The sequence below is a fragment of the Phalaenopsis equestris genome, unplaced genomic scaffold, assembly GCF_001263595.1.
Source record: "Phalaenopsis equestris unplaced genomic scaffold, ASM126359v1 Scaffold000255, whole genome shotgun sequence".
Lineage (NCBI taxonomy): Eukaryota > Viridiplantae > Streptophyta > Magnoliopsida > Asparagales > Orchidaceae > Phalaenopsis > Phalaenopsis equestris.
The window spans coordinates 578,624-593,472 of record NW_018164697.1 but is presented as its reverse complement, the minus strand read 5'-3'; the positions used below and the strand labels follow the sequence as shown (position 1 = coordinate 593,472).

Below are 14,849 nucleotides of genomic sequence, written 5' to 3'. Positions count from 1 at the left end.
TGGGGCGTTCCAAGTTTTTATTCTTATTAATTTACCCTTATTTGATTAAGGGTGTTAGACATCGATTTTACCCTCCGACACATTTTTCTAATTATAACTAATTCTGATATCTTTTTATATCTATAACTATAACTGATACTTACACATTTCATATTCATAAGTGACATTAACACATTTTTGTTTCAGTAAATGATTTTGATACCCTTCTGTGAGTCCAAGTCTCCCGATCAGCCCCCTTAAACCGGTTGACTTTATTAAATTTTTAAGTCGGATGTTTCATATGGATTCCGATCGGCCTTGGCTCCAAGAAACTGAGTGTCTCCTAAAGTGCAAACCGGACGACCGTGAGGCGATCAATACGAGTACATTTGGCCTGGGTTTTGGCCTGGGTGGAACATTAGTAGTAGGGTCGCCGTTCAACCAATCAGCCTATCTCCGATCAACTGACCATCCCAAACCAATTGGCTTCATGCGTCCTTATAATTTCCCATCATATTATTTAATTTCGTCGTTTCCCCTAGAACATTCGATGGTCTCAAAATTCGTGCTCACGATTTCCCTTCATGCACCTTCCAAACAAGGTAACATCATATCATGTGTCATTGCGTTGCAAGCATTTTAATATGATAAACAAATCAATCATGACGTAATATGCCATAGCTTTTACATATTCAAAAGAGTCATTTACATACACAAACACCTAAATGTTGTTTTTTACATTTATACCACCCAAATCATTTATATCACAACACAAATACAATCATTTTAACCTTTAAAAAATTAAAATACACATTTTTACGCATTGGTAAGACGGTATGTATGTAAAAAATTGAAAGTAATGTATGTATGTAAAGCTTCCTTTAAGAAATTTAACAACTACATTTGTTAAAAAATTGAAGTATTTACAAACTATCAAGTTGCATAAAAATAAGGAAGATTTACAAATAAACCACTCGATTCCAATTTATTTACATATCTAACACATAAACTTCAATTTTTACTATAAACCACTCGATTCCAATTTATTTACCTATCTAACACATAAACTTCAATTTTTACATACATACCAACTTACCCGTGCATGAAAAATTTATCTTTCACTTTTTAAGAATTAAAATGGTGATATTTTTGACGTGCTATGGAAATTTTGGATGGTCTAAATGTAAAAGATAAAGCATAAGATATATAAATACATACAGGAATTGGGAGGTAAGTATGTAAATGCCCCCCAAAAAATAATTACAGAAGCTTTCCATTAGCAAATTACATAAGCCATCAATACTTGAACAGTAAATTTCTGAGAATCAGGGTAAAAATGCAAATGACACTTGACCCATTTGGGACGACCGCAACTAGGGCCGTCAATTTGGCTCGTTGTTCGTGAACAGCTCGTGTTCGGCTCGTTAAGTAGCTCGCGTTCGGCTCGTTCGTTAAGCCTAACGAGCCGAACACGAATAAATTTTTAAGCTCGAAATGTAAACAAGCCGAACACGTACAACAATTTGTTCGCTCGTGTTCGGATCGAAATGACTCGAAAAAAAATTATATAACTTTTTATATAACAATATATTAAATATATTATTTATATAATAATATATTATATATATTTATATCTAAATTTAAATCATAACAACTCATGTGACAATGTGGTTAGTGTCTTTTTTTGTATATATTTGATCCAGGTTCGAATCCCACACTTTACATCTATTTTTCCCAATTTTAGTTTAACGAACTAATTTCAAGCCGAACAAGAACACGAATATTTAAATCGAGCTGAACACAAACACACTGTTCACGAGCCTATCTCGAACACGAGCTGATTTCGAACACGAGCCGATCTTGAACACGAGCTATTTCGAACGAGCCGAACAGGAGCCAAGCCTGAGCTCTCTCAAGCTCGGCTCGTTTACAGCCCTAACCGCAACATTGTGTAAAATAAATTGCCAAATTATTGCAAGAAAAGTATAATTTTTGAAAGCTGATATAGGATTCATAAATTTACAGACATACCATAAAATTCTCATGCATTTACACATCAAACATCTAAACAAAATATTCAAATCTTCAATCTTACATTAAAAATACAACAATCACTTGCTCTTTAAAAGGCGCCACAATATTATAAATATGAATATGAAAATTTAGAGGTTAGATATATCAATACATGAGAATTGTCGGGTCTACATGTAAATACTCCTAAATTTTATATATGACAAGGAAAGAACCTCAAATGATGCTTGGTCTGTTATAGATAACTGCAACATGCACGAAAACTTTGATTGTGGGAAATTATTTCCCGCTGCAAATTTCAAAAAAGCAACGATAAAATTATAGCGAAACAAAACTATGACGGCGATTTGAAAGATTGACCGATGAAAGCCGGAGTGCGAGACGAAACAATCTTCGCTCGGTGCAACAGCTTACGATCTCATGCCGGATATTGACATTCGAGTTTCTTGAGTATGTAGTTGGTGACTTCCCAATCGAAACCGCGATATTGGAGCCACCTTACAATCCTAGCCCTCCGATTGTCGACGGCGGTGTTCTGATTTCTCAGCCATTGTTTTGAGGCCTGAAGAAGAAGATGGTCCATTGAAAGCTTGCTCATACTATGCTGCATGTTCTGGTCATTGCATTCAGAATCTTCCTCATCAAACACCTGCTTTATTGCTCTCTCTGTTTCAGTTTGGCCCACACCTTTCTGAAGTAAAGCCTATTGTTGAAAATCATACAGATTGGGTTTATGGTAGCAATAGGATACTTACATAAACAGCACACAATTCTTATGTATTTACATATCTCACACCTAAACTTTTATTACTCACACCTAAACTTTTATATTTACACACTTTGCACTCAAATCTTTAATATCACATCAAAAATAGCACTTGTAACTTGTTAAAAGTTAAATACACCTTTTCATGCATAGGAGTAAAGCACCAAAGTGATATGTATGTAAATATGAAAGTTTAGGCCTCAAATCTTATGTATTTACATATCTAACATCTAAATTTAATTTTTACATATGTACCAACTTAGCGGTACATGAAAAGGTATATTTCACTTTTCAAAAATTTAAACGGAGGTATTTTCCAGATTTGGGTGGTATAAATGTAGAAAAGCAAAATTTAGCTGTTGATGTGTAAATGCATTGGAAATAGGTGGCATATATGTAAATGCCCAGAAAAAAATATTACAAAAAAAATAAATCATGATGTAAACTGTGAAGTTATATATTACCTCAGCATTCTATGTCTAGTTATTTATTTATTTATTTATTTATTTATTTTGACTCTCTTAATCATCAATCCAAAAGATTTCAAATTTGCATTATCCATTTGAAAACTTAGAGACTTTCAACTGATGGGGCATTTACATACATACCACTCAATTCCTATTTATTTACATATTTAACACCTAAACTTTGATTTTTATGATTTTTACATTTATACAACATTTTTACATTTATACAACCCAAATCCTTCATATCAAATAAAAAATACCACTATTTTTAACCTTTCCAAGGTGAAATACACCTTTTAGTGCATAGGTAAGGTGGTATGTATGAAGAATTGAAGTTTAGGTGTTAGATTTGTAAGTATAAGAGAATTGAGTGGTATGGATGTAAATCTTCCAATTATTCATATAAGTTAACATTTGAAAACTTTAATAAATCACTTCTGCAGAGATCTTTTATGCTCCTGGGAAGCATTAAATGTTTAAGTATTATAATATGTTTGTTCTTTTTTGTTATTAAATAGAAGGGGCAAATACATACATAGCACCCGAAACATTGCTATTTACAAATCTACCACCCTCTTTCATCCATTTTTCAAATTCCCACTCAAATATCAAAATTCATGACAAAACCCCAACCAATATTTTTCATTTTTATCAAATTCTCAATGGTTTAATCGTGGCACCCATAAATACATTAGTTCGGTAGTTCAAAAATATCACCTGAGTGCTAGATTATGTAAATAGCAATGTTACGCGTGCTATGTATGTAGGCATCCAAAAAACTATCAAAATAGCATATTGATTCTTTACAATGCCCCATAGTCTATAAAAGTGTCAATTTAGTCCGTGTATTTTTTTTAATACGAGTTGAAATAGCGGACTAACCAAATTTAAAGACTCTGAAGACTAATTTGACACTTCTCTGTGATATAAACTTTGAGATTAAAAAAGCCCCTTGTAAACACTCATACGACTATTTTAATACTTTATTCTGCATTAAATGTTGCATTTCTTGTATCCGTGTTTTATATTTTCAAAAATTATCAAAATTGTCTCTAAGCATCAAGGCATGCAATGTATCAAATTGTAAGTTACTGATGGCTTAACTTAAATGATGAATTCAAACCATCACGATTTGCACATGAATCAAAATAATGAGAAAAAGAAGGAAATTACTAATTTAAATAGTAAGATAGCACTCACTTGCCTTATCCTTCTTGGACCCCAAGTCGAGGAAAGCCATCGCGAACGGGTGAATGATTCCGCATATATGCTATCATTTAGTAACCCCCTATCATGATTAATTAGATTTTAAATTCATGGCACAGTTATATTAAAATTAGTAACTTGAGCGAAAAAGAAATTTAAGATCTTATTTCAATATGATATAGGAGTTAAAATTTTGAAAAAGAAAAATTGTAAAAATGAGAAGTGTTGAGCATATATCATACCATGATGACTTATAGTAAATTAACTATTTTTCTAAATACAAACATGCGGAATATTTAACTTTTCAGATATTGTATGCAGAAATGCTAGTTTTTTTTTGTCAAACATGGCAAAATCGCAAAGTCAAGCTGCTATTATATATTCATGGCGTGTACCTCAGCCAGTTGGTTGGCATCCTTGGTGTAAGCCTTAAGAAGAGTAGTACTCAAATTGTTAGGAACATTAGGAGTGACTGGAGGCTCGTATAATAGCCTCTGGCCATTCCTTTTGGGGGGAAATCTGATTTATTGGAAATAAAGACACTATTATTCTTAAAAAATGAAAGAAAAGAGAATGCTTGCTCCATTAACAGTGTATTAAGAACACAATTCAACACTAAACCCAAAAGATTAAAGGTTGGGTGCTTCATTAAGAGTTCATTATGGTGCTAATTCAACCCCACCCCCAAAGTCAACATAACGTTGACCAAAATAAAATTCTTAATGCAGGAACATACCTAGACTTGAAATCAGATACAACGAATTCTATAATGTCAGAAGGATACTTCTTTCCTCGTAGTTTCTTTCGCAGCTCAATTGCAGTCATCGCTCTGCAAAGATGTTAAACATTTCAAAGAAATACAAACATTTTCCAAGTCATAGTTTCAAATTATTTCTCAAAATCCATAGGGAAAGATGCAATTTGGAAGCATTTACATTACTTCCAGTGATTTTTAAATTTGCAATTTTCATAGTCTGTGGAGAGCATGACAGCAGTCGTATATTGAAAAAAGGAAAAATTACATACCTAGCACTCAATTCTTACATATTTACGTATCTCACACCTAAACTTCCATATTTACACACACAACACTTTTGTACTTTAAACTAATGCATGACAAGGTGTATTTCGCTTTAAGAAAGTGATAATAGTGATATTTTTTATGTGATATTAAGAATTTGAGTGCTGTGTAAATATGGAAATTTAGGTGTGAGACATGTAAATACAGAGGAATTGTGTGCTGCGTATGTAAATGCCCAATAAAACATTTTTAAAAGCTTGATCCGGTTCAACCCAGCAATGAAAGTAGCCAAGGCAATCTAACCTTGCTGCAAGTAGACCCACCGCCACCTCTTCAATTTCTTCTCTAGTTTTTCGGAATCCATCGCCATTAACCTTTGAGATTTTATTCAGTTCATCCTTGTTCTCATAATCAGAATCATACAGCCCCCGTACTGGCCCATTGGATTCTTCAATTCCTGAACATCCTCCAATCTGCTCAAAGATATTGTTTTGGCTCGCTGCATGAAAGCCATATACATTAGAATCATTTAATATAAAAAGAAAAAAATAAATAAATAAATTGATTAAGAACCAAGAGTACATTTTATCTGAATCATTTACTATCAAAGAGGAATCAGATAACTGATTAGGAGCAAAGATGCAACAATGGCAAAACTTACTTTCAATCCAAAAGCTTTAAGCTTATAGATGATGGCCGACCACTTCGTATTACTATACTAAAATATTTTTCAATTATTTAATATGGGACTAAACTCAATGTCAACTCAACCCTGGAGCTTGAAATTAATCAAAACGGGAACGGCAATCGAATGGTAAAAGTAGACATTACTAATAGTAACAATAGCCCACAATAATATTCAACTATAAAAGGATCACTAATCCACAAAATCTGAATAAACATATAATAAAATACATAAGATCATCCAGCTTAGACAGTAATACAAATAAAAGGTAATTAACATAAAATCTAACAATTTATTATCTATTTCCAACGGTTTCTCTAATTTTGTAAACAAATTCACTCTTATCAATCATATCACAATAATATTCACATGGCATAAATAAATATCATCTTAGAAAATATATAAGATCATCGAGCTTGAAGCTTACAAAAATAAAACTGAATAAAAATAAAATTCAACAATTTACTACATTTCCTCTCCTCTTGTAAACAAATTCCCTTTTACCAGTCATATCAATTTAGCAATTCGTTTTCTTGAAAGTGCAGTTAAATAACAAGTGAAGTTTACAACAAAAAGTTAATAATGATTATTTTATTATGCACTAAATTATTATATAAATGCTTAACATGAATGTTCAAAAAAATATGTAGATCAATCTATAAAATAAGCTTTACATTTTTTTATATAAATTTTACAAAATCACCTTAATCAACTAAATTTTCATCCTCTTAATCAATTATACTTTTCTATTTTCTTTTTCTTTAAGAAATCATCTTAGGAGCACCATGAAAAATTTGTACTAATAAATGTATAAATATTTTCATTTTCTTTATTGTGCACAGGTATAATAGCATCTCCAACTAGAACCATAATAAAATTACTCTTGATAGACTTGAGAATATATTTTACAATTATAAATACTTAATTCCTTTGAATCATTAAATCAATTTATTTTTCATTTAATATAATAAAAAAGGATAAAGAATTGACTTATCTTTCTTTAATTATAAAAGTATTTTTAATGTTCACGAATAAATAAAAATTTTCTAAAATAGAAAAATAAATTTAATGCAAATAAAATAGTAATTACTCACATTAATCTTTATAAGACCACTTTATCAGTTTATTCCTCCACTTGATCACTGCATTGATCACCTATCAATCTATAATTATAATTCAATCAAGTCTAAAATAATTTTCACATACATATTAATTTAAATATCTAATTATTTTCTAAATATAACATATAGAAGTATGACTTACCTTACTTTCCTCTAACAAAGCCAACAATTCCTCGGCATTGCCTATTTTCTTCATGTGTAAATTCCTAATATTGATTTCAAATAAATCTAGCATTAATGGTTAATGAAGTTTTAAATTAAATTAATTGTCTCTAAGATAAAATTTATAACCCTAACCTTCACATTTCTTCCTTCTTCCTCATGCTTGAAATCCACAATTCCACGTTACTTATCTTACTATCAATTCTTCTTCCATCTTTATTTCTATAATAACTCAAAATGATCTCATACTAATAATTTAATAAACATTAAATTTAAAATTTTAACTTCACTCACCTTAATTTTTTTTTATTTTCTCCACTGTCATCAACCTCCTCATTTCAATCCAATTATTCTTCGACTTTTGCTCTCTTAAATAGACTCAATTCAATTATTCCCTACATGCAACCACCCCTCGGCCTCCCCCCTTCTCCCACAAGCACGGTGATATAAAAGTAACCAAAATCGCAGTGAATTAAAAATATTATTGCAAACATACAGGGAAACTACAACAAAAGGGTTTTTGGAACAGGAATAAATGACAAAAAACAAGCAATACCCTAGGGTAAGGACGGCGGTGTTGGACGGCGGTTCTATAGTAGGTAGAGGGACTAGTTGGAGGCTTCAGGCGCAGCAGAAAGATGGAATGGCGTGGCGGCAATACTTGAAGGTAGGAATGAGGAGGCAGCAACAGTAGTGTCAAAGTTTTGAGAAAAATAGGTTGAATCCTAAATAAGTTCGATCTTTTTCCCTTTGCTTTCATTCCATTAAATAATAATCTTACAATTTATTTTAGTTACAAAATATTTTGTAGAATCTATTTTAGGTAACTTAATAATACATATTTCAAATCTAAATATTCAGCTAAAAGAGAAATAAATTAGAATAAAGATATTGAAAATAATTTAAATAAGGAAGCTCTTAATTATAGAAAACTCCTAATTTAGTTGTCTGATTTTCGTCCTTCCTGATTGACATCTCCCCTCAAATTGATGTTGACTGATCAGAAAGCATCAATTTGCCAACAATAAACTGATAACACTGTCGGGACCAAAAATCCTCAATCTGTGAATGTTGAAGCCGAGAATCCCGAAGCCTCAGACACTCCTGAACCATAACATGATTTGAGCAAATAAAAGCAAGAAACCCTTTATCATTGTCGTCTAGAAATTCAAATCATAGCCACAAAAAGGATCTGCTTTCAATTACACGATCCAAATGCTCCTCATCATAGCCCACAAATAGGATCCAGTTACACGATCCAGATGATATTGCTCATAGCCTACAAGTAGGACCCGCGTCATGATTCAAATGCTACCGATCATAGCACACAAATAAGATCAATTTTCACTATCCATATGCTATTAATCATAGCCAGCAAGTAGAATCCGCGTCCTAATTTAAATGCTACTGATCATAGCCCACAAGTAGGATTCGCGTCCTGTTATACAATCCAAATGTTATTGATTCTTCCTGCGACGACGAGGACGATTTGTTCCTTGATCTTCACTCCAAAAGTGTTGAAGTCAAGATGTCAAAGTCGTAGGTCTGGGAAGGAGAGGACCAGAGCTCTAAGGCCGGCCCGAGGAAGGGGTCTCCAGAAGAGCAAGAGCTGGGAAGGTCAGCGACAGTCCATTCGCCGGCGAGGAGCGCCATTTGGCGAGCCCAGGCACGAGAGGGAGAGGGCGTAGTCGTAGTCAAAGATCGGAGGACGACACAACCGAAGCGAACGAAGAACGAAGCAGCCCGGGACTAAGCAGTAGATAGAGAATCAAAGGCGGACAAAGCAGTCGCAGCTGACAAAAATTCTTAGATGGGCAAATCAAGGCAAAGAAATAGTTCCTCCCTTCCCGCAAGAAGGCCGGTGGGAAGGGATCCTTGACAATTCTCCAATAACTACCGGTGGTTAGGGCAAAATTTTGGCTATGATACCATGTCAAAGTTTTGAAAAAAATAGGTTGAATCCTGAATAGGCTCGATCATTTTCCCTTTGTCTTCCTTCCATTAAATAATAATCTTACAATCTATTTTAGGTACAAAATATTATGTATAATCTATTTTAGGTAACTTAATAATATATATTCCTAATCTAAATATTCAACTAAAAGAGAAATAAATCAGAATAAAGATATTGAAAATAATTTAAATAAGGAAACTCTTAATTATAGAAAACTCCTCATTTAGCTGTCTGATTTCCGTCCTTCCTGATGGACAAGTAAGCGGGCAAGGGAAAAGGTGGCAGCAACTGGCTGAGAGGTTTGGAAGAGCAGCGAGCAACAAGTTACGGAGGATGGGGAGGTCGAGGACAATCACAATATTGGAATGAGATACAACAGAGCACCAATCGTCCTCAGATACAACCTTGAGAGAAAAAATTGAGGGCGTAGATGGCTGTCTTGACAGAAAAACACAACAAAAACTAACCCTAAACAAAGAAAATAACATAATTATAATAGTAGTTAACTAGAAGGGGGAAGACCTCCCCTTGGGCAACAACACTAAACCAAAAAAAGGTTTTCTGAACCCCTTATCACCTTGGTTGAATTGATTCACCCTTGCAAAGTCGATTCACCCCCTCCCCCTAAACCCCGCATCAGTCACCAGTGTTGGGGAAGCTTCGACCACATTCTTCGAAGATATAGTCTGCACGCTGCGGTGACGGAGTTGTTGTAATCAATTGGGGCTGAAGGATCTTCAGCTGCAGCCCTAATAGCACCTAGATCCCACTGTTGGCGGCACTGTCTCCCAACATTTCAAAGAAGTTTTCTCCACTTGCGAGCATATATTTATATTGGTCCAAACTTCTGGGGGCACACTACTAAACTAAACTAGAACTTTGTGTCATACATCATCTGTTGAATTCTCCCAAGATAATCCAAGTTTGACTCCACTAGAGCTGAAGTGAGAGCAACCTGAACCTCCCGGAACAGTGGTAGCCATGGAAGTAAAGTTTCGATCATAATGTCCCGAAATGCTCTCTGTTGTAGTTGTCTCGTCTGGAATCGGTGTCTTGGTCTTATCATCCTCTATCTTCATCAAAATTAATCTCATTGATGCTTCTCGGCTGACAAGGGACCCTGTGCTCTTGAACTTCATAGAGAGTAGAAGAATGATACGCTTACCATCTTCGGTGAAAGAGTAGATGTTCTTGTACCCATCATGTCGAGCCATATGTTCATACTGTCAGGGTCACTTTAATAAAAGATAGCAGGCGTCTATGAGCAGGTCACGCCATACATGATCTTGCAATTGGCTTCCAATTAAAAACTTTACGAGACATCTTTATCAATGCTGACAATATTCTTCTTCAACCAAGTTAAAGAATACAGTTGGAAATGTATCTGAGTCGTGAGTCTCAATTTCTCTGCCATCTATGTAGACACTGCATTCTTGTTGTTCCCTCCATCAATGATAAGACTGCATACCCTTTTATTCACAATACAACATGTGAAGAATATATTGTGACAAAACTACTGTGGTTCCCCCATATCCTCAGTTTATAGGACCCGTCAAATCACAAACATCTTGTCCTCTTATGGTGGAAGATTTCTGATGAAAGATGATAGACCTCACGTTGCTCTTCAGCTGCCTTCTTATCGCTAACCTCCTCCACTGCACTACTCGGTAGAAGACACAACTCAACTCGTAGAGTGGCTAGATGCAATGTGCCCAAATCCATGACATTTGAAACATTTTCGAGCACAGACTTCAGTAGGTGTGCTACTCTTCTAAAGCTTCTTCTTAATTGGGGTGGCTCTATCCTTATATGAATCATTTTTCTCAACTCCCTGAAACGTACACCTGTTGACTTCTCTAACTGCAAAGGTTGCATGAATGATGGCAGTTGCCAGCTAGGTTTCTGTTGTTTCTCCACTTTCAGGGCTAAGGTCTGAATATCTCCCAGTGATCAATAAGACTACAGCTGCATTACATTGTTGATAGCAAACTTCAGCCCCCCAGATATCGGGCTATGGAATGTTCCTCTAATTCAACCAGCTCATACTTCATCTGCAACTAGTCAAACTGCATTGTGAACTCATCCACCGATAGGTCTCTCTGTTGTAGATAGTGAAGTCTTAGAAATATATCATTGCGGTAATGACGAGGTAGGTATTATATTTATATCTTCTTCTTCATCTTCTCTTATCTATTAATCTTGTCAATATATTCTCTTTCTCTGTCTCTACAAGTTTTTCAACCACAATGAGACGCTCTTTCTTAATTTGTTAGATGTGAGCTTCACCCTAAATGTCTGTACTCAAAAATCCCCTCAGCTAACTGTAGTTATTCAATGAAGTCGTCTGAATCCATATCTCCATCGAACTTCGGTAGATCCACTTTGACACCAAAATCCATGTGTCCTCCACATATAGTCTCCTCTATCGACCTCCTCTAATATTGAATTCTAAAGTGTGGTGGTATGTCTTTCTCATCACTGAAGTCATCCCTATGAAATGGATTCAGATCCTCGGCCATTTCTCCCCATTCGGCTCTCCATATCACCATCAAGAATAATCTCCTTATGGGTTCCATCATGAATCCCCGCAAGCCTCTGTTGAAGATAATGAAGCTCTCGTTTTATCTCTTCCCGGTTAGGCTCATGCTTGTATCTCCTTGGTGGCGTATTTGGTGGTAGAAAAAAAAATTGATAGAAATCGTTTGAGAAAGGCGGATGCTAGGAAACACTAGAATATGATTGAGGTTAGTCAAGCTTTAATATCAATTGATGTCGGAGGTAACCAAAATCACAGTAAATTAAAAATATTATTGTAGAAATACCGGAAAACTATAACAAAAGGGTTCCTGGGATAGGAATAAATGACCACAAATACAAACAACACTCTAGAGTGAGGATGACGGTGTTGGGTGGCGGTTAGACAGTAGATAGAAGGTTTGGTTTGAGGTTGTGGGCACAGTAGAAGGCTGGAATGGCGTGGTGGCGATTCTGGAAGGCACGAAAGAGGGGGTGGCAGTAGCAGGATGGCAAGGAAAAGGGAGGAGCAACTGGCTGGGAGGCTCGCAAGCTGGGAGGGAGTTAAGGTATTACAGCAACAGGTGGGGTATTGTATGGGTTGCGGTAGCAACAGTAAGGGGGATTGGGGTTGGCGGCAGGGAAAACAAGGGAAGGGAAAGCGCGTGGATGGAAGAGCAGTGAGTGCAAGTGGCGAAGGATGGAAAAGTCGGGATTAATCACCACCTCGAAACAACATACAAACCAGAGCACCACTCGTCCCCAAATACAACCCTAAGAGGAAAAACTGAGGACGCAGAGGGTTGTCCTAATAGAAAACCACAACAAAAACTAACCCTAAACAAATAAAATGACATATTTATAATGGTAGGTAACTAGGAGGGAGAAGACACTCACTCCCCTTAGGTAGGGCCGTCAAAAAAGATTGTTGTTTGCGAACAGCTCGTGTTCGGTTAGTTCATTAAGTAAACGAGCCGAACACGAACAACTCTATGTTAGCTCGTGTTCGGCTCGTTTTAGTTCGAAATAAAAAAAATTATATAATTATTTATATAATAATGTATTACATAGCATCTCGTGTGATAATATGGTTAGTATCTTTTTTTGCATACATTTGATCCAGATTCGAATCAAACATTTTACATCTATTTTTTTAATTTAATTTTAATGAGCCAATTTCGAGCCGAACACCAACACTTAACATCTATTTTTTTCAATTTAAATTTAACAAGCAAATTTCAAGCCGAACACGAAGATTTCGAACAATAGCCGATTTCGAACACGAGCAGTTTCAAACGAGCCGAACACGAGCAAAACCTGAGCTCACTCAAGCTCGACTCGTTTACAGCCCTACCCTTGGGCGACAACCCTAAACCGGAAAAGGGTTGGCCACTAACTAAACTGTCAAGATGATTTTCTACTCGAACCGACCTTGCCAATTAAAATTCTTATAATTTATTTATTTATTATTTTTCAGTTATTACACTCAAAGACTTGAATATGTTAACAATCTCTTCCTCACAAGAGGTGCCCTCAACATAGATCACGACCGTCCCTTAATGAAAGCTTTTCAACAACATCTAACTATCATGCAACATGGGCCCACTCAATCACACGAAAGCATCATGGGTGTTATCCACAAATCAATCTTCACTCAATCAAATATGTAAATATAAAAGTTTAGGTGTGAGATATGTTAATACATAAGAATTGTGTGCTACGTTACGTATATAAATTTCTTTTAAAAAATGCCTTAAAAGTAAAGGGGTGTAGTCAGTTAAATTCAAATTTGACATTAACTTACTCTAGAGCATGGGCTTACATGACGGAAGCCATAGAAGGCATCGACAAATTAGCAATCACAATCAGGTTGCATGAGTGGCTCTCTTCAGTAAGGAGTTGATGAAGGATATAGGACCCTAAGAGAAATCAATGGGATGATGGAAAGGTGGCAACACTTCGAAATGTTTAACAGCTTTAGTAGGAATGGGCTGCTAATATACAGGATGATCATTAAGCTTAAAGTTAAAATAATGAAAAATAGACAAAAGATAGGACAGATTTCAAACAGATAGGATGAATATGAAGACAAAATCATAGCGTTCATTAACTAGCAATTCAAAGGGACATAAAAATGGGTGATGTTTCATGCGTGGGCTCTAAACGTAATTCTAACCATAACAATAAATTTATCAACTACCAAGAAACGCATTTGCAATCATAAACTTATATCAAATACATCAACAAAGATTACAATCAAATTGTTATTGTTGGCCGATGCAAGTACAAATTATGAAACACACATTCTTCTTCGTTGACCATGAAGAAGTATGACTATTGAATCAAATGGTCCGATTCAACTTTGCTCAAGTCACTAGACCACACTTGCTCAAATAAGTAAATTGGATGAAGAGGAGGTTCATTTAGCCCAAATGAGGGAAGAAAGGGAAGAGCATTTTATTATTCTCTTAGTTAATTGGCAACAGAAAATAAAAGTTAAGTGAGGGGGTGTTGACCTCATTTTTGTGAGGTCTTTCCTTCTCCTCCTTAGAGCCTAGGTTCTAGCTCTAGAGATTCCTATGGACCATCTTAGAAAACTAGAATTGAGACTCACCCTTCTAGAAATTCCAGCCAATTCCTATTTTCCTTTGATGTCTAGCATCTTTGGCACAAGACCATCGTCTTATGAACGAGCGGTTATGGGCTATTTTGCGAAGATTCAAGGAAAATGTTCCAAATAGGACTTCAAGCCTTAGGAAAACATTCGTCACGACTTTTTCGTCACGTACACACACAAAGTAGACGAAGTTCACAAAATTGCGCGAAATCGGACTTCAGTTAAGCCCAAAGAACGGGTGAAAATGCGAACTTCTCCGAATGACCTCCGACGACAAATTGGACTGCACCAACGCGTCCGGGATACCAATTTTGGTAGGAAAGGAC

General features: G+C 35.4%; 1 protein-coding gene across 3 annotated transcripts in view; it reads right to left on the bottom strand.

Annotated features, from left to right (window-relative positions):
- Positions 1-2,103: 2,103 nt before the first annotated feature.
- The window catches only part of LOC110024396, a 20,203-nt gene continuing 7,457 nt past the window's right edge, over positions 2,104-14,849 (bottom strand). Inside the window, exons 3-7 of one of the 3 annotated variants that reach the window (XM_020724329.1) lie at positions 5,774-5,969; positions 5,186-5,278; positions 4,444-4,531; positions 2,425-2,713; positions 2,104-2,299 (exon numbers count right to left, since the gene is read on the bottom strand). In XM_020724329.1, the coding sequence (XP_020579988.1) occupies positions 2,429-2,713; positions 4,444-4,531; positions 5,186-5,278; positions 5,774-5,969 (662 nt within the window). In that variant the 3' untranslated portion in view covers positions 2,104-2,299; positions 2,425-2,428. Of the gene's footprint in view, positions 2,714-4,443; positions 4,532-5,185; positions 5,279-5,773; positions 5,970-14,849 lie in introns of all 3 variants that reach the window. The other 2 variants (XM_020724328.1, XM_020724330.1) reach the window with 2 other exon arrangements.